Below are 23965 nucleotides of genomic sequence, written 5' to 3'. Positions count from 1 at the left end.
GCAGGAGTTTCCCAAGAATACTTTTAACAATGTTATACATTTGTAAGAACACTAGAAGGCAGCAGTGTTCACTGCCATGTAATGCTCAAGATGAATGTATGCCACCTACCTTGGTATACTTTTTAACAAAGAATACCATAAGAACAATGCTAATTTGTTAATACAAATAAAAGTATATTGTAAACTTAAAGAAAATCTATTCCCATATTGCCCTGTCTGAATTAAGAAGAAAAAAATGCTGGATTTGATGTAATCTTTAAAAGTTTTATCAATAGATGTTTCGTGCACTGAATAGGCAAGATTTCCTCTTTTCACACATCTGGTGGTCTACACATCTGTTCTCCTGCATCCTCGATAATTAGCTCTATGCAAAGCCAAATTTAATGCCGTTGAACCCCCCCTAGCTTAGCAACACTAGATTTCTTACATTTTTCTGTTATATTATTGTTCAGCCTATACTGAACCTTTATGAATTTTCAACTGATCTAAGTTTTGATGTTACATTCTATCTGCAGTGACCTCAATGATACCTTTAAGTCATTTAATAATTTAATACAAGATGAAGGACCCTTGTATTTATGATGTATGTCCATCATAATAGAAACTTAGTTAAAAAAGATTCTCTTTAAATCTACTTACATGTCTCCTTTTTTATTTGTTTCATGTACTTAAAAAAAATAACTTCAAGACAAGTCGCAGCTTAAAGCAAACATACACTTATGAAGAAAGAGTAGAAATATTAAAAATAAATGAGCGTGACCATGTGTGCAAGGGTAATGACACAATATTGATTTCATAGAGAAATATTCAAGCTGCTGCACAAATACACAAAGCAGTAAATATTTCTGCATTTCTTACAGGTGGCATTGTCCAAAACAAATAACAAAAGCAGTGCTCACAAGCCTACTTGGCAAAAAGTGCCAAGCGGTACGTATTGTTTTTCACTTTGTCAGGGGTTTTGGGACTGAAGCCATAAAATATAATTAGCATATATAGTGCTTGTCTTGATTATCTTATTCAGCAAATAACAGGGCTTTGCTTGTAACTGACAATCACTTTCATGTAACATGAACTTTATTATTCAGAAGATGATTAGTGTAGCGGAAAGAGTGAGGTATACTGTATAGCTGATGGATAGAGAAACATATAATAAGTGATACCTGCACTAACTTGCCAGATCCATTGTAATATGGCTGATACTTATATTTAAAGCAAGGGGGGGGGGGGGGGAGAAAGCAGTTAAAGGGATATCAAACCCAATTTGTTTCTTTCATAATTCAGATAAACCATGCCATTTTAAGCAACTTTCTAATTTACTCCTTTTATCAATTTTTCATTCTCGTGGTATCTTTGTTTGAAAAGGCTTTATTTGAAAAAGAGAAACAAAGTTTTAATTTACTCCATACCAGGGACATGAATCTACATCTAACATAAATAAATGTTATTTTCTTTTATCTGTATTTTACAAAATTCAATTGCAAAAAGTTTTAATATTTTCAAAGGTTGATCAGTTAGTCTATAAATTCTGTTCAGACCAATAATTAAAGGACCAGTAAATACAATACATTTGCATAATCAACAAATGCATGATAACAAGACAATGCAATAGCACTCAGACATAACTTTAAAACTTGTAAGAAAAAAAATCTACTACTAATTTGAAGTTCAGACTATTTCCCCTCCTCCTGTTTAATGTGACAGCCATCAGCCAATCAAAAATGCATAAATGTATATTCGGTGAATTCTTGCACATGCTCAGTAGGAGATGGTGAATCAAAATGTGTAAATATAAAAAGACTGTGCACGTTTTGTTAATGGAAGTAAACTGGAAATTTGTTTAAAATTGCACGCTCTATCTGAATCATGAAAGTTTTATTATAACTTGAGTGTCCCTTTAAGTTGCATTTCCCCCTTTTTCTGCTTCTTAAATTATTAATAAATATCTTATAATTAAGTTATATGCTATTTGCATAGATCATTACTCCCTTAAGGAACACTAACAGCTTTAGAACAAGTCCTTAAACCTTGCTGATTAGTGCACTTTCTATAAATGGCAAGTAAGTGACAAAGAAGTTAAAGGGACATTGTACACTAGATTTTTCTTTGCATAAATGTTTTGTAGATGATCAATTTATATAGCCCATCTGGGAGTGTTTTTGTAACAATGTACAGTTTTGCTTATTTTTTAATAAAATTGTGCTGATTTTCAGATTCCTAAGCCCCAAAGTGTCATACGCTCATTTACAGTCCACTGCTGGCTTCTGTTTATCTAATCTGTCTTTTCATATGCAGGGAAGGGGGGTGAGGGAGGGTGTCTGCTCCCAGCACCTTTCACTAGGTGTTCCAGCTAACCTCATCAACAGTTATACTACTAAACTTGGAGCTTCTAAGTAGGTTTTTAAAAGGTTTTATACTGGATTTTTAGATCAGTATCTGTGCATATTCTTATTTATAGTAGTGTATATCACATGCAGTTATATGAAAATTGGTGTATACTGTCCCTTTAAGAAAGAAAGGTTTATTTAGCAGGTGTAAAATTGGGAAAGCGAATATTTGCCAATCAGGTAATAAAAAGCTTTGTTTTAGAAGCTCCAGGAGTTTACATCAAGGTTGGCTCTAGATGTTAAACATGTCTAGTTCTACAAAGGGTGGCAAACAAAGCTAAGTATTAGGGCTGGAGAATGGTCACCATTTTGTACTACCTATTCTTGTAGGGGTTTTTTTATTTAAAGGGACACTAAACACTAAATACAATTCATGCACCTCCCTCTAACTCTGGGTGCCACCATAATGGAACCTAAGTTACACTGCAGGTATCTGAAGGAGAGTTACTGCACATGTGCAAATAGGCCTTCACTGGAATGCAGTGAAAGACAGATTTCAACATGGTGGCACCCATGACTAGAAGGAGGCAGGGAATAACCCCATTACTATGCTTATAAAATTAATTTAGTGTTTAATGTCCCTTTAACCCCCTCCCTCCTTGTCCCAGTTTACCTATTTTCTTTCACATCTAAAGGCCCCCCAAAAAATTAGATTTATGTTTGTGTATTAGAAAAAGTGTGTGCAACTGTGCACATATTAGAGGCGTTATCATAATCTTATTAGAAGCTATGTAAGTATATTTGGCAGACAGAAGCATATACAAATATGCCATGAAAGAGTGGACTTAAGTGGTTGGATGTGCACCAATATTTTTTGTTGTTTTGTAATTATTTTGGTCACTTTGGCAGCACTCCCACAATATGTGTGTTAAGATTAAACAGTCCTTTTGTGGTATGCTTAACCAAAAAAAAACCTTTGTTGCGTTATCATAAGGGACAAGTCAGATCAAAGTGTCTACATTATAAATACCTCGGCAACCTCCTATTAAAAATGAAATACACTTTCATTGATATTAAAGGGATAGGAAAGTCAAAATTAAATTTGCATAATTCAGATAGAGCATGTCATGTTAAGACACTTTTATTAAATTCACTTCTAATTTCAAATGTGCTTTGTTCCCTTAGTATCTCTTGTTAAAAAATGAATACGCACATATCATACACTAGTGGGAGCTGCTGCTAATTGGTACCTGCACACATTTGTCTCTTGTGATTGGCTAAATAGATATTTTCAGCTTCCTGTCAGTAGTGCAATGCTGTCCCTTCAGCAATGGATAACAAGATCATGAAGAAAATTTTATAACAGAATTAAATTGGAAAGTTGTTTAAAATTGTATGTTCTATCTGAATCATAAAAGAAAATTTTGGGGTTGACTATCCCTTTAAGAGTTTTGCATGCCCTAGAACCCATCATATGTCACATCTCACCTGCACCTTAAAATATTTCTTGAAACTTTTCCTATTATTTTCCTACAAAAAAAACAATCATTATTCTGGTGCACTAACAACTGACTTTACTTGGTGGAAATTATATAATGCTTCTTGTTGTTTGATTTACAAAAAATGTAAATTAAGACTAGAAAAATACTAAACTAATAATATTACTGGAGTTTATCTACTTTAGCCTTATCGTTAAAGGGGCATGACTATTTTGATTAAAGTAATTGTATAGTTTAATGATTTAAATCCCAGTATTTAAAAATAATCTTAAAAACATGGGTACTTTAAGTCATTAAACTTTACAAAGATGCTTCTTTTAAAAATACTTATCACTTTGTTACGGTAAACATACCGCTGATCCTCCACCCGCATCTCCTTCTGTATTTAGCATATTGATGATTAATTTAACTTCCTCCAATCATTGCGTGCCCCAGGAGCTGGACGCCAAAGGGGGCATGCAACAATTGGAGGAAGCCAGATTCTTCATCAATTTGCTCAATTCAGCAGCAGATGCGGGCGGAGGATCAGAGGTAAATGGTAAGTATTTAAAAAAAAGAAGCATTAAAGTTTAATGAAGTGCCAATGCTCTTAAGATTATTTTTATATACTGGGCTTTAAATCATTAAACTTTACAATCACTTTAACTTTCCAATTTATTTCTGTTTTCAAATGTGCTTTATTCTCTTGGTATCCTTTGTGAAAGAAGTATCAATGCACCACTGAGAAATAGCAGAACACTTCGGTGGACCAATGACAAGAAGCAAATATGTGCAGCCACCAATCATCTCTAGCTCCCAGTAGTAAAGTGTAGCTCCGGAGCCTACATAGATATGTTTTTATACAAATGACCAACAGAACAAATCATATTCGAAACAGAAGTAAATTTGAAAGTTGTTTAAAATTACATTACCTGTTTGAATCACAAAAGTTTAATTTTGACTTTACTTTCTCTTTAATACAAACAGATACATTTCTTTTTTTTTCTGTTTTAGCAATAAGTGCATGAATAATGTTAAATGGTCTTTTGATTCTACAGTGCAATATATTTTCTTTTGGTAAAAGTGTTTAATTAGTTTTAGGAAGAAATGAGTTTGCTACATGAAGCGGTTTATCATAGACATGGGTGAGTAATTGTTAAGAAATAATTACATTGTTAGTACGCTTTGAGTAAAGAAGTTAAAGTATTCATTAATTTTAAGGTGCTGTGCAATTTAATATAGGGAAATTTTATTAATTTAGTTTGGAAAGCAATCTGCTTGAATGCTAAAAGAAATGTTTATTAGAAGGATAGATTATAGCCTCCTTGTTGAATAATAGTATAATATTTAACATTTAACCCCTTGACTGTCAGAGAGTGCTACAATTCTAATAAGCCAGAGACATAGGGCTAGAAGATCGCTGCCATGGAGAGAAATCTCGCAAAAATCTTTGGGATTATTTTTTAGACTTTGTATTGTAATGTAAGTCTATCTTTCACACCCAGAACCCTGCATGACAAGATAAGCATCTCGTCAACTAAAATGTGTATTTTTAAAATTCTTTGAGGGACCTCTCCGTACTGACAAGACCTCTTCTTGGATCATCTCACCTGAGTAGAGAGCTTTAGATCACTGGGCCATTAGACACATATGGCCCTCCAAGGTTTTTGTGCGTCTCTCAGCACCAATGAGCAGAAAGCAGACATCAGTAATGTATTTTTTATTATTTTGTATATGTTTAACAGCCTATTATTGTAATACAATGATATGCTCTAATTTGTTAGAACGTGGAAGTTTATCACTAGCAACACTGAAACAGGGTCAAACACATAGTTAAACTATCACTTTTGACCCAAAGAGCACTGAGGGTCCCAAATAGAAACTGGTAGGCCAAGCAGCAGCAGTCACACAACTGGGCTAAACACACAGAGCTGCAATGTAGCTAATGATAAAAATTGCATGTGCTAATGAATTAGAGCATGCAATGTTATCATATTAATGACCCTTTAAGTAGTATATACAGTTAAAGGGACATGAAACACAAACTTTTTCTTTCATGATTCAGATAGAGAACACAATTTTAAACTACTTTCCAATTTACTTCTGTAATCTAATTATCTTTATTCTTTTGGTATTCTATGTTGAAGGAGCAGCAATGCATTACTGGGACGCTAGTTAATGCACTGGCGAGCCAATAACACGAGACAGATGTACAGATGTATTTATGTATATATATCTACAAATGTGCGTTTAAATGTGTACAGATGTATTTATGTATATATATATATATATATATATATATATATATATATATATATATATATATATATATATATATATATATATATATACACACACACAGTCATGGCTAAAAATATTGAAAAAATATTGACATTTCTGTCAGATAATGCACCACTTCACCCAGAAAATTGTTGCAATTACAAATATTTAGGCATTCTCATGTTTATTTATTTTGTTTGTATTGGTATGACACAAAAAAAGTGGGAACAAAAAGCAAAATCTGACTCATTCCATGCAAAACTCCAAAAATAGACTGGACAAAATTATTGGCACTCTCAATTTAATATTTGGTAGCACACCCCTTGGGGAAAAAAAGACTGAAATCAATCACTTCCTGTAACCATCAATGAGTTTCACAACTGGAATTTTTGAACCACTCTTCTTTCAACCAACTGCTCCAGGTCTCTCAGATTGGAAGGGTTCCTTTTCCCAACTGCTGTTTTGAGATCTCTCCACAGGTGCTCTATGGGATTGAGATCTGGACTCATTGCAGGCCAGTTCAGTACTCTCCAGCGCTTTGTCTTAAACCATTTCTGGGTGCTTTTAGACATGTGCTTTGGGTCATTGTCCTGCGTAAGACCCATGACCTCTGACGGTGACCCAACTTTCTGACACTGGGCCTTACATTGCACCACAGAATTCTTTGGTAGTCTTCAGATTTCATAATGCCCTGCACACAGTCAAGACATCCAGTGCCTGAAGCAGCAAAGCAACCCAAAAACTTCAGTGCACCTCCCCCATGTTTGACTGTAGGGACTGTATTCTTTTCTTTAAGAGCCTCATTTCTTTTTCTGAAAACAGTAGAATGATGGGTTTTACCAAAAAGATGTAATTCTGTTTCGTTTGTCCACAGCACATTCTCCCAAAAGGATTTTGGATTCCTTAGGTAGGTTTTGGCAAACTCCAATCTGGCTTTTTTATGTTTCTGTGTCAGCAGTGGGGTCCTCCTTGGTTTCCTACCATAGCGTCCCTTTTCATTCAGATGGAGATGTATAGTGTGAGCTGACACATTTGTACCCTGTGCCTGAATGTTAGCTTGAATTTGTCTGAAAATTGATTGAGGTTCTTTATCCACCATTCGAACAATACTTTGTTGCAATCTTTGATCAATTTTTCTCTTTCGTCCACCTCCAGAGAGATTACAGTGCCATGGGCTGTAAACGTCTTGACAATGTTGCGCATAGTGGACGCAGGAACATTATGATCTCTGGAGATGGACTTGTAACCTTGAGATTGTCCATGCTTTTCCACAATTTTTGTTCTCAAATCCTCAGACAATTCTTTGCTGCTCTTTCTCTTCTCCATGCTCAGTGTGGCACACAGAGAGACACAACAGAAAGGTTGATTTAAATTTCCACCATTTTAACTGGTTGCCTGTGTGATTGTCAGCACCTTTTAATTGATACAGGTGTGTTTAATTACAAATTTACAGGAGAATTACAAACTTGGAATGCAATTATTTCTTACAATTTTGAGAAGGTGCCAATAATTTTGTCCAGTCCAATGTTGGAGTTTTGCATGGAATGTGTCAGATTTGGCTTTATTTTCTCCACTTTTTTGTGTCATACCAATACAAATAAAAGAAATAAACATGAGAATGTCTAAACATTTGTAATTGCAACAATTGCATTATCTGACAGAAATACAGGGGTGCCAATATTTTTGGCCATGACTGTGTATATATATATATATATATATATATATATATATGTACACATGTAAACACATAAATATATATATATATATATATATATATATATATATATATATATATATATATATATATATATATATATATATATATATATATATATATATATATATATATATATAATGTATTGGAGCTCTTTGCAGTTAAGTAGCTGAAAACATGTCAAAAACTATTTATGCAATATTCATATTTAATAAAGTGTTAAACTGTGCTTGTACTGTAAATATTTCACATCCCATTGTTCTTCACACAGGGGAATATGTCCTAAGTATTTATAAACAGATATTTCTTTACATGTCTCTATATATCTGTACCTATATTATTATTATCGGTTATTTGTAGAGCGCCAACAGATTCTGCAGCGCTAATCTATGTAAATATATATATATTTACCAAAAAACATTTTATATATATATATATATATATATATATTTGTAATTTTGTGCCAGCACCACTAGTTTAGTAAATTTCACAGTTTAATATACTGAGATAAAATATCATGTGTCCTATATAGGACCACATTTCTCAGTATAGTGCACAGATAAGGGTATTTAATTAGTATACATATAAACAAGAGAACTCAGACCCTTATTTATCTAGCACCCAACTATTTCTGGAAAAATATATATGCTTATAAACAATGAAAGATTAAAGAATAAATAATACACATACTATTTGAAAGTGCGTTTTTAAAGATTTATATATTGATGTCTGCATAACAATAATACATAAGCAAGACCCCTAAATATGTAGAAAGTTCAAAGTCCACAACCCGGGTTGTTAGGTGGAAATTAATGAGCTAGTCCATTCATTGACCAATATTGGTATTTTTATGAATGCCTAATTGTTGGCACATTTGTAATCCCAATGATGGAAAACAACGTTAATGCAGGGACAGCACCATTAGTTATGTAACACTGACACTGTAGGTTTTTAAACTTGTATCTTCGTGCACCCAATGCAGATTATAACTGTATCATTAGTAGCAGAAAAAAGTGGCAATTTTTCAATACCACATTAGACTTGCTTTGACAGTTCTGTGTTGCGTGTGGGGATATTATAAGACAGGTACCTGCTTCCTTGGTTGTTCCGTCAGTGACGTGTCATGGTTTCATATCTACCTGCTCGTTGTTTCCAATTTTTCTTTTTTCAAACCGGTTTCGGGGATATCACCTTTCCTTTCAACTCCGTGCTTGCTTGGCTCTTTCTGTGCATCTGCACGCCTTGACTTGCACTGGAATATACTTTCGTTAGGAGGTCAGCTTTTTGGACGGTGCACCGCTGCTGCACCGCTCCAAACAAACAAACTTTGCAGCTACGCGCGTTTCACCCGGGGTCCATTCGGGCTTCTTCCGGCTGTGTGTAATTGGAGATTGCTCTCCATAGCCTTTAAACAGTATGCTCCGCCTTTGATTGGCTTTTTCAGGTACATAGTGTGTTTTAGCCGTACAGGTGAAATGTCAGACAATTATAAATGTTTATCTTGTTATGCTTTAACCTTTTTCTTAAAATCACACATTTTCTATATACAATATTATATCTGTTCATACTGTGCAGAGTCCACAACACCCATTTTGTATTAGATTTTCTTATTAACGGAATTACTTTAAATCTTATGGGCAGCTGGATTAAATGCCTTAGTATTATGGTTCTGTATATATTGCTTCAGTCTCCTAAAAATGAGCCAAAATTTAGCTCTTCATTTAGGCCCTCTGGTTTTAGACTTTTTAGATTATAGATCCATTTGCTTTCTTTACACAGTAGAATTTTATCTAAATTTCCTCCTCTACCTTTCAAGTCTACTATTTCTAGGCCTCTAAATTTTAACTGTCTCTTGTCGCTATTGTGGCACTCTGCAAAGTGACGTGCTACACTGCTGGTTTTTGTGCATTTATTTTTAATGTCTCTTTTATGTTCTTTTATCCTTTCTTTGAGCTCCCTATAGGTTTTACCTATGTAATATTGGGGGCAGTTGCAGCAAACCATATACACTACTCCTTCACTTTTGCAAGTTATACGTCCCTTTATTGTATGAAAGGACCCAAATTTATCACAGAAGCTTTTTCCTACCAGCATATTTGCGCAGACTGAGCAGTGTGAGCATTTAAAATTCCCATTCTTTTTATCAGTTAACCAGTTTCCTGTATTTTTATTTTTATTCTCAAAGTGGCTCTGAACTAGAAAGTCTTTTAAATTTGGTGCTCTTTTTGGAGTCATAAGTGGGGATTCTCCTACAAATTTGCCTATTGATTTATCAATCCACAAAATGTGCCAGTGTTTATTTAAAATTGAACGGATATTCTGCCATTTATGATTGTATGTTCCTATAAATCGAATTAAGGATGATTCCGTTGTGTCATCTGCTTTTTCATATAATAGATCATCCCTGTCCTTACTTTTAGTCTTATTGAATGCTTTTTTTAGACATTGTTGTGTATAGCCTCTTGCTTTGAATCTTTTATTTAGATTACCTGCTTCAATTTTAAATTGTTCAATATCTGAGCAGTTTCTTTTGTGTCTTAAAAATTGGCCATAGGGTATATTTTGTATCAGTTTTTTAGGATGGTGACTATCAAATGAAAGTAATGAGTTTCCTGCAGTGTCTTTGCGAAATGTTGCTGTTTTGAGGCTATTATTGTCATTGATGATGCGTAAATCAAGAAATGTGATCTCATTTTTACTGTAAGTGTAAGTGAATTTTAAGTTCCAATTGTTATTGTTTAGTTTTTGCATAAATTCTATCAATTTCTTCTCTGTGTCCTCCCATAGGAGGAACACGTCATCGATGAATCTTAGCCATAAAGAAATGGAGTCATTTATCTCAGCACTATTAAGAATTTGATCAAATTCCCATTTTCCTAAGTAGAGGCAAGCAAATGTGGGTGCACAGCAAGTCCCCATTGCTGTTCCTAAGTTTTGTTGATAACATTTGTTTCCAAACATAAAATAATTATGCTTTAAAATAAAAGATAACAGTTCCAACACAAAATTTGTATGTTTGTCATATTCTGAACCTCTTTGAATTAGAAAGTATTTTATTGCCTCTACCCCTTTATCATGGGGGATGCTTGCCTCTACTTAGGAAAATGGGAATTTGATCAAATTCTTAATAGTGCTGAGATAAATGACTCCATTTCTTTATGGCTAAGATTCATCGATGACGTGTTCCTCCTATGGGAGGACACAGAGAAGAAATTGATAGAATTTATGCAAAAACTAAACAATAACAATTGGAACTTAAAATTCACTTACACTTACAGTAAAAATGAGATCACATTTCTTGATTTACGCATCATCAATGACAATAATAGCCTCAAAACAGCAACATTTCGCAAAGACACTGCAGGAAACTCATTACTTTCATTTGATAGTCACCATCCTAAAAAACTGATACAAAATATACCCTATGGCCAATTTTTAAGACACAAAAGAAACTGCTCAGATATTGAACAATTTAAAATTGAAGCAGGTAATCTAAATAAAAGATTCAAAGCAAGAGGCTATACACAACAATGTCTAAAAAAAGCATTCAATAAGACTAAAAGTAAGGACAGGGATGATCTATTATATGAAAAAGCAGATGACACAACGGAATCATCCTTAATTCGATTTATAGGAACATACAATCATAAATGGCAGAATATCCGTTCAATTTTAAATAAACACTGGCACATTTTGTGGATTGATAAATCAATAGGCAAATTTGTAGGAGAATCCCCACTTATGACTCCAAAAAGAGCACCAAATTTAAAAGACTTTCTAGTTCAGAGCCACTTTGAGAATAAAAATAAAAATACAGGAAACTGGTTAACTGATAAAAAGAATGGGAATTTTAAATGCTCACACTGCTCAGTCTGCGCAAATATGCTGGTAGGAAAAAGCTTCTGTGATAAATTTGGGTCCTTTCATACAATAAAGGGACGTATAACTTGCAAAAGTGAAGGAGTAGTGTATATGGTTTGCTGCAACTGCCCCCAATATTACATAGGTAAAACCTATAGGGAGCTCAAAGAAAGGATAAAAGAACATAAAAGAGACATTAAAAATAAATGCACAAAAACCAGCAGTGTAGCACGTCACTTTGCAGAGTGCCACAATAGCGACAAGAGACAGTTAAAATTTAGAGGCCTAGAAATAGTAGACTTGAAAGGTAGAGGAGGAAATTTAGATAAAATTCTACTGTGTAAAGAAAGCAAATGGATCTATAATCTAAAAAGTCTAAAACCAGAGGGCCTAAATGAAGAGCTAAATTTTGGCTCATTTTTAGGAGACTGAAGCAATATATACAGAACCATAATACTAAGGCATTTAATCCAGCTGCCCATAAGATTTAAAGTAATTCCGTTAATAAGAAAATCTAATACAAAATGGGTGTTGTGGACTCTGCACAGTATGAACAGATATAATATTGTATATAGAAAATGTGTGATTTTAAGAAAAAGGTTAAAGCATAACAAGATAAACATTTATAATTGTCTGACATTTCACCTGTACGGCTAAAACACACTATGTACCTGAAAAAGCCAATCAAAGGCGGAGCATACTGTTTAAAGGCTATGGAGAGCAATCTCCAATTACACACAGCCGGAAGAAGCCCGAATGGACCCCGGGTGAAACGCGCGTAGCTGCAAAGTTTGTTTGTTTGGAGCGGTGCAGCAGCGGTGCACCGTCCAAAAAGCTGACCTCCTAACGAAAGTATATTCCAGTGCAAGTCAAGGCGTGCAGATGCACAGAAAGAGCCAAGCAAGCACGGAGTTGAAAGGAAAGGTGATATCCCCGAAACCGGTTTGAAAAAAGAAAAATTGGAAACAACGAGCAGGTAGATATGAAACCATGACACGTCACTGACGGAACAACCAAGGAAGCAGGTACCTGTCTTATAATATCCCCACACGCAACACAGAACTGTCAAAGCAAGTCTAATGTGGTATTGAAAAATTGCCACTTTTTTCTGCTACTAATGATACAGTTATAATCTGCATTGGGTGCACGAAGATACAAGTTTAAAAACCTACAGTGTCAGTGTTACATAACTAATGGTGCTGTCCCTGCATTAACGTTGTTTTCCATCATTGGGATTACAAATGTGCCAACAATTAGGCATTCATAAAAATACCAATATTGGTCAATGAATGGACTAGCTCATTAATTTCCACCTAACAACCCGGGTTGTGGACTTTGAACTTTCTACATATTTAGGGGTCTTGCTTATGTATTATTGTTATGCAGACATCAATATATAAATCTTTAAAAACGCACTTTCAAATAGTATGTGTATTATTTATTCTTTAATCTTTCATTGTTTATAAGCATATATATTTTTCCAGAAATAGTTGGGTGCTAGATAAATAAGGGTCTGAGTTCTCTTGTTTATATGTATATATATATATATATATATATATATATATATATATATATATATATATATATATATATATTTATGAATGAATAGATCATATTCTTCTATATGAAAAACATTGGAATGTAAAATATTAATATTTCATGTCTGGTTAGCGCACTTGGTTAAAATTGATTGGGTTTGCACGCGAGCAAGGGTGTTAGTTTTTTTAAGGGTGTTAGTTTTTTTTCCCACTTACTTTCCACAGTAGTCCTCGTGTGCAATGGTAAATGCGGATTGCTGCTCGCCAGAAGAGAAGCTAGGCGGACAGGGGCAAATACAGTATATTTGCACCTATCTGCCCTTGGATGATACATTTAGAACTATTTTTTTAAGTCTCTTTTACAATATGGGGGCATATTTATCAATGTGCGAGCAGACATGATACGAAGTAGCGTATCATGTCTGCTGCCTCATAACTTCCGTTTCCGGTGAGCCTTCAAACTCCATACAGAGCTTGATAAATATGCCCCATGGTGTGAATTTAGTATACTAGTGTATTCTGCATCTAGAAGGAAAGACCCACAACCGATTGTATGAACTCTTAAGTGTCCAGGAGAGAGTTTTGCAGTTCAAAACCAGGATGCCGTTTCTTATCTGGGACACATTTTATATGTTTATGCAGAAGATAGAGGAACAAATCCAGTGATTAAGCATCTGTCATTGAAGTCCTTTATTACACAATATTGCACTATACTATTTTATTACAGAGACACAAAGCATATGGAGACAATAATAATCAATATATTTAAATGGCCTCTAAATATAAACACATCTCTATAAACAATCTTTTGTGTATATATTTGTGAATATTTGTGCACATTTTCACCTTTGACTAAAATAAATAAAGGGATAGAAACAGCTACATAATGGAAAAGATATAACAACAAGAATTACTGTGGCTCAGTACAACTTTATATAGATAATTTGCAAATATATCTATTAGCATTTGCATTGCAAAAATGTAATAATGTATTTAATGTGTGATTTCTTGTGTCCTTTTCTAATGTTTTCCAATACTTCCATATGATTTACTTAAAGGGACATTAAAATCCTGGTTACAACTTCAGTAACATGATTAATACTAACCATGCTTCTGTTTTCTCTGCTGTACCTATCGCACTCTTTATGGTCATTCCTAAATTTTAACCCATTGCAGACACCTGTTAGTAAAGCTCTGCATCTTTAGACTGGGTGCTACCATATTTTAACATCTTTTTGTGTTAAATTCCGCCCATATTACAAGTTGAAAGTAAATGCGAACACGTGAGCACAATCACGAAATACGCTAGAAAGATTACTGCGAGTTCAGAGCTCAGGTTAACTGTTACGCAAGTTAAAAAGTGTAACAAAACACATCAAAAATACATTTAAAAGTACAGTTAAACTCATAATAATGCTTAACTTAAGCAAACTTTTTACTTTTAAATCTTAATACGAGCGCAAGTTGACAAGCGCAAAAAAAATTCTATCAGTTTTAACGCTCGAACGCTTGCGCAAACTACCGTTCCACTCATAAACTGGCCCATATTGTTGCATCTTGTGATAGAAGCAGTGTGTTTTCACAGACTAGCGATGCTAATGCCTTTTGCTATACCTTGCACTTAGGGTTAGTTTACACAACAGCAAACAGAAGCTTTAAATATTTGCATTTTTAACACAGTTTTAAAGTTACAGGAATAATTAAGAGCAATGTACCCACTCCAAAAAATTACAGCTCCCACTCTATATTGTGCACTCTAAACTGAAGAGAACAATAAGGGATGTCAAGAAAACAACAATATTACTGATCTGTAAAGGCCCCCCACTTCTGTCATAATTTGTGAATATACTTAAAGGGACATTCTGATAAAAAAAATGTGTATGCACATAAATGAATTACATATTTGAAGAGAAACATATTTGCAATATACATGTACTGTATTAGCAAAAATGCCTCTAGTAAAAGTTATCACTGCTTTAATGTCAACATTTTTCTCTGCACGTGCATGTGAAGCATAGCTAGCTATTTTCAGTGCATCAGCATTTTAATACTGCAGCTGCTCAGATCACCAGTGGGGGTTGCATTATGTCAGCAATTACCCGATGGTACAAGCATGTTAGGCTTTCTGAGCTAGTGCTTTGTTTAAAATTCTGATGCGCTGTGCATACTTAAAGGGACAGTAAACCTTAAAAATAATGTTATATAACTCTGCACATATTGCAGAATTATATAACATTATTTAAGTGCTATAGTTCTAAAACCCTTTTTTCTCTTTTAATATGTAAAAATTATGGCCCTTTTACAGACCCGCTCTCTGCGCTCTGCTGAGCGGGTCTGTAATATTTAGTCAGCGCATCGGGCCAGCTGTATAGTCACAGCCCGGCCCGACCGCGCCATAGCACTAAGTGCAGCTCGCTCCTGTAACATTATTTTTAAGGTTTACTGTCTCTTTAAATACACTTTTGAAACAGCTATAGCTTTTTCAAGAAGCATTTTTGCTAATCCTATAATATAAAAGGCCAAGTGTGTTTGTCCGAAGCTGTCATGCGCAGTAGAGACTGTGTGAGGACAAACACACCTGGCCTTCAATAGACTGACCTGGCATCGCGGGCAGGGGCCGACTGGGCGCAATGGTTGCAGGACCTGGCGTAACGCGGGCATGATGTGGGCGGGGCCATGTGGATGGGCGAGACAGAGCTCAAAAGAGGGGGGATAGAGAGAGCAAAAGAGGGGGGATAGAGAGAGCAAAAGAGGGGGGATAGAGAGAGAGCAAAAGAAGGGGGATAGAGAGAGAGCAAAAGAGGGGGAGAGAGAGAGAGCAAAAGAAAGGGGAGGAGAGAGAGCAAAAGAAAGGGGAGAGAGAGAGCAAAAGAAAGGGGAGAGAGAGCAAAAGAAAGGGGAGAGAGCAAAAGAGGGGAGATAGAGAGAACAAAAGAGAGGGAGAGAGACAGCAAAAGAGAGGGGGAGAAAGGGGAGGGAGATCAAAAGAGAGGAGGGAGATCGCAAAAGAGAGGGGGGAATGCAAAAGAGGGGGGATAGAGAGAGAGCAAAAGAGGGGGTAGAGAGAGAGCAAATAGGGGGATAGAGAGAGCAAAAGAGAGGGAGAGAGAGAGCAAAAGAGAGGGGGGAGGGAGAGCAAAAGAGGGGAGATAGAGAGAGCAAAAGAGAGGGAGAGAGACAGCAAAAGATAGGGGGGAGAAAGGGGAGAGAGCAAAAGAGAGGGGGGAGAAAAGGGAGAGAGAGAGCAAAAGAGAGGGGAGAAAGAGAGCAAAAGAGAGGGGGGAGAGCACAAAAGAGGGGAGAGAGAGAGAGCGCAAAAGAGAGGGGGGGAAAGAGAGGGGAAGAGCGAGCAAAAGAGAGGTGAGAGAGAGAGCAAAAGAGAGGGGGAGAGAGAGAGAACAAAAGAGAGAGGAGAGAGGGAGAGAGCAAAAGAGAGGGAGGAAAGAGAGGGGGGAGAGAGAGAGAGCAAAAGAGAGGGGGAGAGAGAGAGCATAAGAGAGGGGGGGAGAGCAAAAGAGAGGGAGAGAAAGAGGAAAAGAGAGGAGGAGAGAGGCAGCAAAAGAGAGGTGGGAAAGAGAGCAAACAAAATGGGAGAGAAAGAGCAAAAGAGAGGGGAGAGAGAGCAAAAGAGGGGCGATAGAGAGAGCAAAAGAGGGGGGATAGAGAGAGCAAAAGAGAGGGAGAGAGACAGCAAAAGATAGGGGGAGAAAGGGGAGAGAGCAAAAGAGAGGGGGAGAAAAGGGAGAGAGAGAGCAAACAAAAGGGGAGAGAGAGAGAAAAAGAGAGGGGATAGAGAGAGCAAAGGAGAGGGGATAGAGAGAGCAAAGGAGGGGGGATAGAGAGAGCAAAAGAGAGGGGGGGAGAGAGAGCAAAAGAGAGAGGAGAGAGAGAGAGCAAAAGAGAGGGGAGAGAGAGAGCAAAAGAGAGGGGAGAGAGAGAGCAAAAGAGGGGGGATAGAGAGAGCAAAAGAGGGGGGATAGAGAGAGCAAAAGAGAGGGAGGGAGACAGCAAAATAGAGGGGGGAGAGAGCAAAAGAAAGGGGAGAGAGAGAGCAAAAGAGGGGAAATAGAGAGAGCAAAAGTAAGGGGAAGAGAGAGCAAAAGAGAGGGGGGAGAGACAGCAAAAGAGAGGTGGGAGAGAGACAGCAAAAGAGAGGGGGGAGAGAGCAAAAGAAAGGGGGTAGAGAGAGAGAGAGAGAGAGAGAGAGAGAGAGAGAGAGAGAGAGAGAGAGAGAGAGAGAGAGAGAGAGAGCAAAAGAGGGGGATAAAGAGAGCAAAATAGAGGGAGAGAGACAGCAAAAGAGAGGGAGAGAGACAGCAAAAGAGAGGGGGAGAGAGAGCAAAAGAGAGGGGGAGAGAGAGAGCAAAAGAGAGGGGGAGAGAGAGCAAAAGAGAGAGGGAGAGAGAGCAAAAGAGAGGGGGAGAGAGAGCAAAAGAGAGGGGAGAGTGCAAAAGATAGGGAAGAAAAGAGAGGGAGGAAAGAGAGCAAAAGAGAGGAGAGAGAGAGCAAAAGAGAGGGGGAGAAAGAGAGCAAAATAGAGAGAGGGGAGAGAGAGAGTAGAAGAGAGGGGGAAAGAGAGAGCAAAAGAGAGGGGGGATAGAGAAAGAGCAAGGGGTGGAACTGCTGTACTGCAAAAAATGGCCCGTGTACACAGGCTTTAGGAATAGTAGATACTGTATATAATACAAAAGCGCTTCTATTCAAAACTGAAATGCATCCATGTGGATTCTAATTTTGGCTGAAATGTTCCTATAATATCCAAATGCAGAGTTTTACTAATCAGCACTTGTAAAAGTTTAAAATAAGAGAACGACTTTAAAAAGGGCTGCAGGCACAATTGGAAAACTGTTGCTATACCTGGCAGTTTAATGTCCCTTTAAGAAATCTTGATTATGTGTGCAAGATATAGACAGCTTTTATCTGGCTTTCTGTAAGAAGATTTTATGAGTTTGCCACACTCTAAAGAAGCAACATCTGGCCAGTGTAAGCATAAAACATGGTAGCTAATTGATCAGCTAAGTGTAATGAGAGCCAGAGTTTATACTTTTATTGGTTTATCTATGAATTGAGCATTTAACAAAAGCTAAACACTAAAATAAAAATAGGTCACACCCCCTTGGCATTTGTTGTTGACACCATATAAGATATAATCAGATGCATAATATAACGTATCACAATGTCATAAGTGACAGCAATAATGTTAACAAAGGACAAAACAATTAAACCTTTGTAATCCTATTTTTGAGACAGTTGATGACTGATTGTAGAGTAGATATTAACTCCCTAATTTCTTTTAAATGAGAACATATAAACAGGAATTTTCTGGCATTTGTGTGATTCACTGGGAACTTAAATAGTGGATATAAGTGTTTTGCCTTTGAATCCCTATAAAATAATTCTTCTACAGTACTGCCTTAGAGATATAAGAACTTGCTGGCAGATATGTTGACATGTGTACTCTGCTTTTAGGGAGAAGTTTACTTTTCTTCTATTACAGAATTGCTATTTGTAGTGTTTAACACATTAGCACAATACTGAGCAGTAGATTGTTTAGTAATTTCCCAAACACATAATAAAAAGATATCTAAAACATAAGGGTTAATTGTTTAAAGTATCCAAGGGTCTATTTTAATGTGCTTCTGCACATAGTAGGGTAGTTATAATTTATTGACTGCAGACTGGATTCCTGATTTCAAACATGTTACAGCAAATTTATTGCTAACCGCCCCTTCAGAGTCCGTTAATTCTGTATATAAAAATTGAACCCATCTAAAAAAAAGTGTATGGTAAAGGTTAAACTATAAAATCTGCAAATTAATTTCTTCTCCTAGATGTAACATTTAGTGAGTTTTTTTCCTTAAATTCACATTACAGTAATGCTTAGATAGATGATAGATAGATAGATAGATAGATAGATAGATAGATAGATAGATAGATAGATAGATAGATAGATAGATAGATAGATAGATAGATAGATAATGACAGGGAGAAGGCTGAGGTACTAAACCAGTTTTTTTTCTTCAGTATACACAAGAGAGGAACCATTGAATGATACTTTGGAACAGAATAGAACATGCCAGTCCATACCACTAACTGGGTTTTGTTTAGAGGATATCAGGAAAAAACTAAAAAATATTAAGGTAAATAAAACTCCAGGCCCAGATGGAATACACCCAAGGGTGTTAAGTGAACTTAGCACTGTTATAGACAAACCTTTACTCTTAATTTTTCAAGACTCATTATCCTCAGGCATGGTACCCCAGGATTGGCGTAAAGCTGATGTGGTGCCACTCTTCAAAAAGGGAAGCAGGGATGATCCAGGAAGCTATAGACCAGTTAGTCTGACATCAATAGTGGGGAAGATATTTGAAGGGATTATAAGGGATTATATTGATGAGCATATTCGTGTAAACAAGATTATGAGTTCTAATCAGCATGGCTTTAGGAGAAATAGATCATGTCAAACTAATCTAATTAGATTCTACGAGGAAGTAAGTAAAAATATAGATAAAGGGGAATCAGTTGATGTGATATACTTAGATTTTGCAAAGGCATTTGATACAGTGCCACATGAGAGATTAATGCACAAAATTAAGGGACTGGGAATAGCTGAAAATGTTAGCTCATGGATAAATAACTGGATAAAAGATAGGGAGCAACGAGTAGCAGTAAATGGATCATACTCAGATTGGACAAAGGTAATCAGTGGCGTCCCCCAGGGATCAGTACTGGGCCCTGTTCTTTTTAATATTTTTATAAATGACTTGGAGCAAGGATTAAATAGCGACATCTCTATTTTTGCAGATGATACTAAGTTAAGTAAGGTCATTAGGTCAGAGCAGGATGAACTCTCTTTGCAAAGGGATTTGCTAAAATTAGAACTATGGGCAAGTGAATGGAAAATGAGATTTAATACGGAAAAATGTAAGGTTCTACATTTTGGAAGTAAAAATAAGCAGGCTATGTATTTTTTAAATGGGACAAGACTTAGCCAAACACAGGAGGAAAGGGATTTGGGAGTAGTAATAGATAACAAGCTAAAGATGAGTGCACAATGCAGGGCAGCGGCTTCAAAGGCTAATAAGATACTAGCATGTATTAAAAGAGGCATTGATTCAAGGGAGGAAAGCATAATTCTGTCATTATATAAAGCCCTGGTAAGACCTCACCTTGAGTTTGGAGTGCAGTTCTGGGGACCGATTGCTAAAAAAGATATTGCAGAACTAGAAAAAGTTCAGAGAAGGGCCACAAAGCTAATAAGGGGATTGGAGAAATTAACCTATGAGGAGAGGCTAGCCAAACTGGGTCTGTTCTCTTTAGAAAAAAGGCGCTTGAGAGGTGACATGATTACTTTATATAAATATATTCAAGGCCCATATACAGAGATGGCAGAAGCTCTTTTTATTCCAAGAAAATTGGTTCTGACAAGAGGTCATAATTTAAGGTTGGAGGAAAGGAGATTTAATCTCCTGCAACGGAAACGTTTTTTCACTGTAAGAGCAATAAAATTGTGGAACTCATTACCAAAGGAGGTAGTGAATGCCAATACCATAGATACATTTAAAAATAGTCTGGATAAATTTCTGTATATAAACAAAATTCATGGATATGATTGCTAGTATTAAATGGGTCACATTTTAATGGGGTTATTTAAGCTTAACTGGAGCTTTTTGTAAGTATTTTAGATTTGTATAGGTTGAACTCGATGGACTTCAGTCTTTTTTCAACCTTATCTACTATGTTACTATGTTTGTTACTATATACTTTATAGCCCTTTCCAGTCAAGTGCATGGGCATATAGCATATCCTAACCCTTATAAAACAATTATTCATATTTATTAGACATTTTATCAGAAATTGTATTTATGGGTGTAACTCTTTATTACAATGTGCTTTTGATGTGTTTTGCGGAGATTTTTTTTTAAACCCTTACACTTTACACAAGGGCCCCAAGTTATCAAGGTCTGGCGGACCTGATCCGACAGTGCGGATCAGGTCCGCCAGACCTCGCTGAATACGGCGAGCAATACGCTTGCCATATTCAGCATTGCACCAGCAGCTCACAAGAGCTGCTGGTGCAACGACGCCCCCTGCAGACTCGCGTCCAATAGGCCGCCAGCAGGGGGGTGTCAATCAACCCGATCGTACTCAATCGGGTTGATTTCCCGGCGATATGTGTCCGCCTGCTCAGAGCAGGCGGACAGGTTATGGAGCAGCGGTCTTTGTGACCGCTGCTTCATAACTGCTGTTTCTGGCGAGTCTGAAGACTCGCCAGAAACAGGGGCCATCAAGCTCCATACGGAGATTGATCAATAGAGCCCAAGGTCTTTAGTCATGCTAATCCGTGAAGCGCAAATTTTGTTTTTACTCCAGAACACCAGTTTACTTTCTGCTTGTATTTTTCGCACTAGTTAATACAGTCGTGATATTGCTTATTGCGTCTAGCACTAACATTAACGCACTAACATTAGCACACCACTTGTAATCTAGACCTAAATATGTTTAGTGGACCCTCTCTAATTATGGGTGCTTTAATTTTGGAACCTAATTATCACTGCAGGTATCTAAAGGAGAGTTGCTGCACATATGCAAAACCTCAGCACTCAAATACACCTCAATACTATGCCTATAAAATATATTTAAGACCAGGCAAAATGTACAAAAGTAAAGAAATCTGATTCTTGGAATCCTTGTACACACTGTACAATAGTGAAACATTTGAATGTGCCTTTGTAGTTTTTTCTTTTTTTTTTTCTTTTTCATTTAAACAATATGTATACATTTGTAAAAGCTAAACTGTTTTATATTGTATTAATATGAGATTGCATGTGCATTGTGTATGACTAGTAGGGTATGCACAGTTTCATTTTGCTAAATCATAAAAACTTAGATAAATCTGAAAACTAAAATCCAGGATAATAAAATAAATAGGTATAAAATGTATGTGTTGTAGAATATTACCTGTGAAGGTTCTCATTCATTTGGGTGAGATTGGGTGCCCGGCAATCATTGTTAAATTCTGGTACTAATCCATAATCTTTATACAGAGCTTCTGCTCCCTTGGCTATTATTGCTACTCCATTTTTCACTCTTCGATGAATATCATCTTTCCATCCAGCTGATAACACTGTAAAAAGACCAACAGGGAGATGCTCAGGCATGTAAGCTGTGCCACCTAAGTTGGTACCGACCATGAACCATATAAAACCTGGTCCAGTTAGACCTGCCTCTCGTGCAGCCTTAAAGACCATATCAGCTTCCTCCTTAGAACAATAGAGAAGGCGCACTTGGACTGCTATCTCTTTCAACTGCCTCTTGAGTTTGGCATTACTAGGATCATCTGTCAAATTTAGAGTCAATACACCTCGGTTTTCCCAACCAATGAAGCTGCTGTCTGTCAATAACTCAACGTAATCCACAAAGTCCTCATAACCAGGAAAAAGGGTGGTGATAACTGCAAACGCTGTCCAATCATATTCCTCTAGGACTTCAAAGATAACTTGTAGCTGTTGTTCAGTAGAGGCACCTAATTGAAGAAAGGTGGAACCTTTTTCCTGTAATAAAATGGTATACACATTATTAACATTTATTTGTAAATCACCACCATTTTCTGCATTATTGAACATATGATCATAGGGGATTCAATATCTGAAGATGTAGACAAGATATGCATCACTCAAACATAGAAACAGAATTTGATGGCAGATAAGAACCATGTCTTCCCATATTCCAATAAAGTATAACCTTAATTATTGTATAGGAAAGCCTTATGTTAATCTGAGGCATTATAATAATCCCCTACATTGTTTGTTTTAACCAACTCTAATGGACCTTTATTCCTTAAATCAACCACCCTTTCTGTAAAGAGATGCTTCCATATATTTCTTCTAAACCTACTATGCTTCAACTTAAGATCATAACCCTGTGTTTGGTGTTGCTCTTTTTGTCAAAAATAGCTTCAGCCTCATCTTCAATAACAGTTTGATATACTTGATAGTTTCTTTTATATCACCCTCTCCTTTTTTTTCTATTAGCTATACATAATTAAGTCATTAAGACTTTCTTTGTAATTTATTTTTTATCCAGTTTTTTAACAGATTCCAGTTTATTTATATCTTTCTTGAGATATACAGTTCTACGGAATTTTGAGGCACTATACAAATAAATAATAATAATAATAATAATGATGATGAAATGACAATACTCAATACTCAAGAAGATATGATCTGTAAAATAGCATAAGAACCTTACTATTTTTGCTGCAAATACCTCTACCTATACAAACAAGCATTCTACTGGCGTTACTTGCTGCAAAACTATAACATGACCATGGGCACAAATAGAACCCTTAGCCTCTCTTATCAAAGCGACATGAAACCCAAAATTTTTCTTTCATGATTCAGACAGAGAATACAATTTTAAACAGCATTCCAATTTACTTCTGTTATCTAATTTACTTCCTTCTTTAGGTATCCTTTGTTGAAAAAATAGCATTTCACATGGGTGAGCCAATCACACAAAGCATCTATGCGCAGTCACCAATCAGCAGCTACTGAGCCTATTTAGATATGTTTTTCAACAAAGGATATCAACAAAATAAAGCAAATTAGCTAATAGACTTACATTGGAAAGTTGTTTAAAATTGCATGTTCTTTCTAAATCATGAAAGAAAAAAAATTGGGTTTCATTTCCATTTAACTTGAACCAACTTTCCCTATCAAATGTTCACAAAACCTCCTTTTTTTATCAGTCATCTTAGTTTATACTCCA

At 36.2% G+C, this 23965-nt stretch overlaps 1 protein-coding gene across 1 annotated transcript in view; it reads right to left on the bottom strand.

Moving 5' to 3' along the window:
* The window catches only part of GRIN2D (glutamate ionotropic receptor NMDA type subunit 2D), a 666498-nt gene that overhangs the window by 621438 nt on the left and 21095 nt on the right, over nt 1-23965 (bottom strand). Inside the window, 1 exon segment of the mRNA XM_053690671.1 lies at nt 22157-22749. Within this exon segment, the coding sequence (XP_053546646.1) occupies nt 22157-22749 (593 nt within the window).

Source organism: Bombina bombina, chromosome 8 (genome assembly GCF_027579735.1).
Source record: "Bombina bombina isolate aBomBom1 chromosome 8, aBomBom1.pri, whole genome shotgun sequence".
NCBI classification, from domain to species: domain Eukaryota; kingdom Metazoa; phylum Chordata; class Amphibia; order Anura; family Bombinatoridae; genus Bombina; species Bombina bombina.
This window is presented reverse-complemented; position numbering and strand designations above follow the sequence as displayed.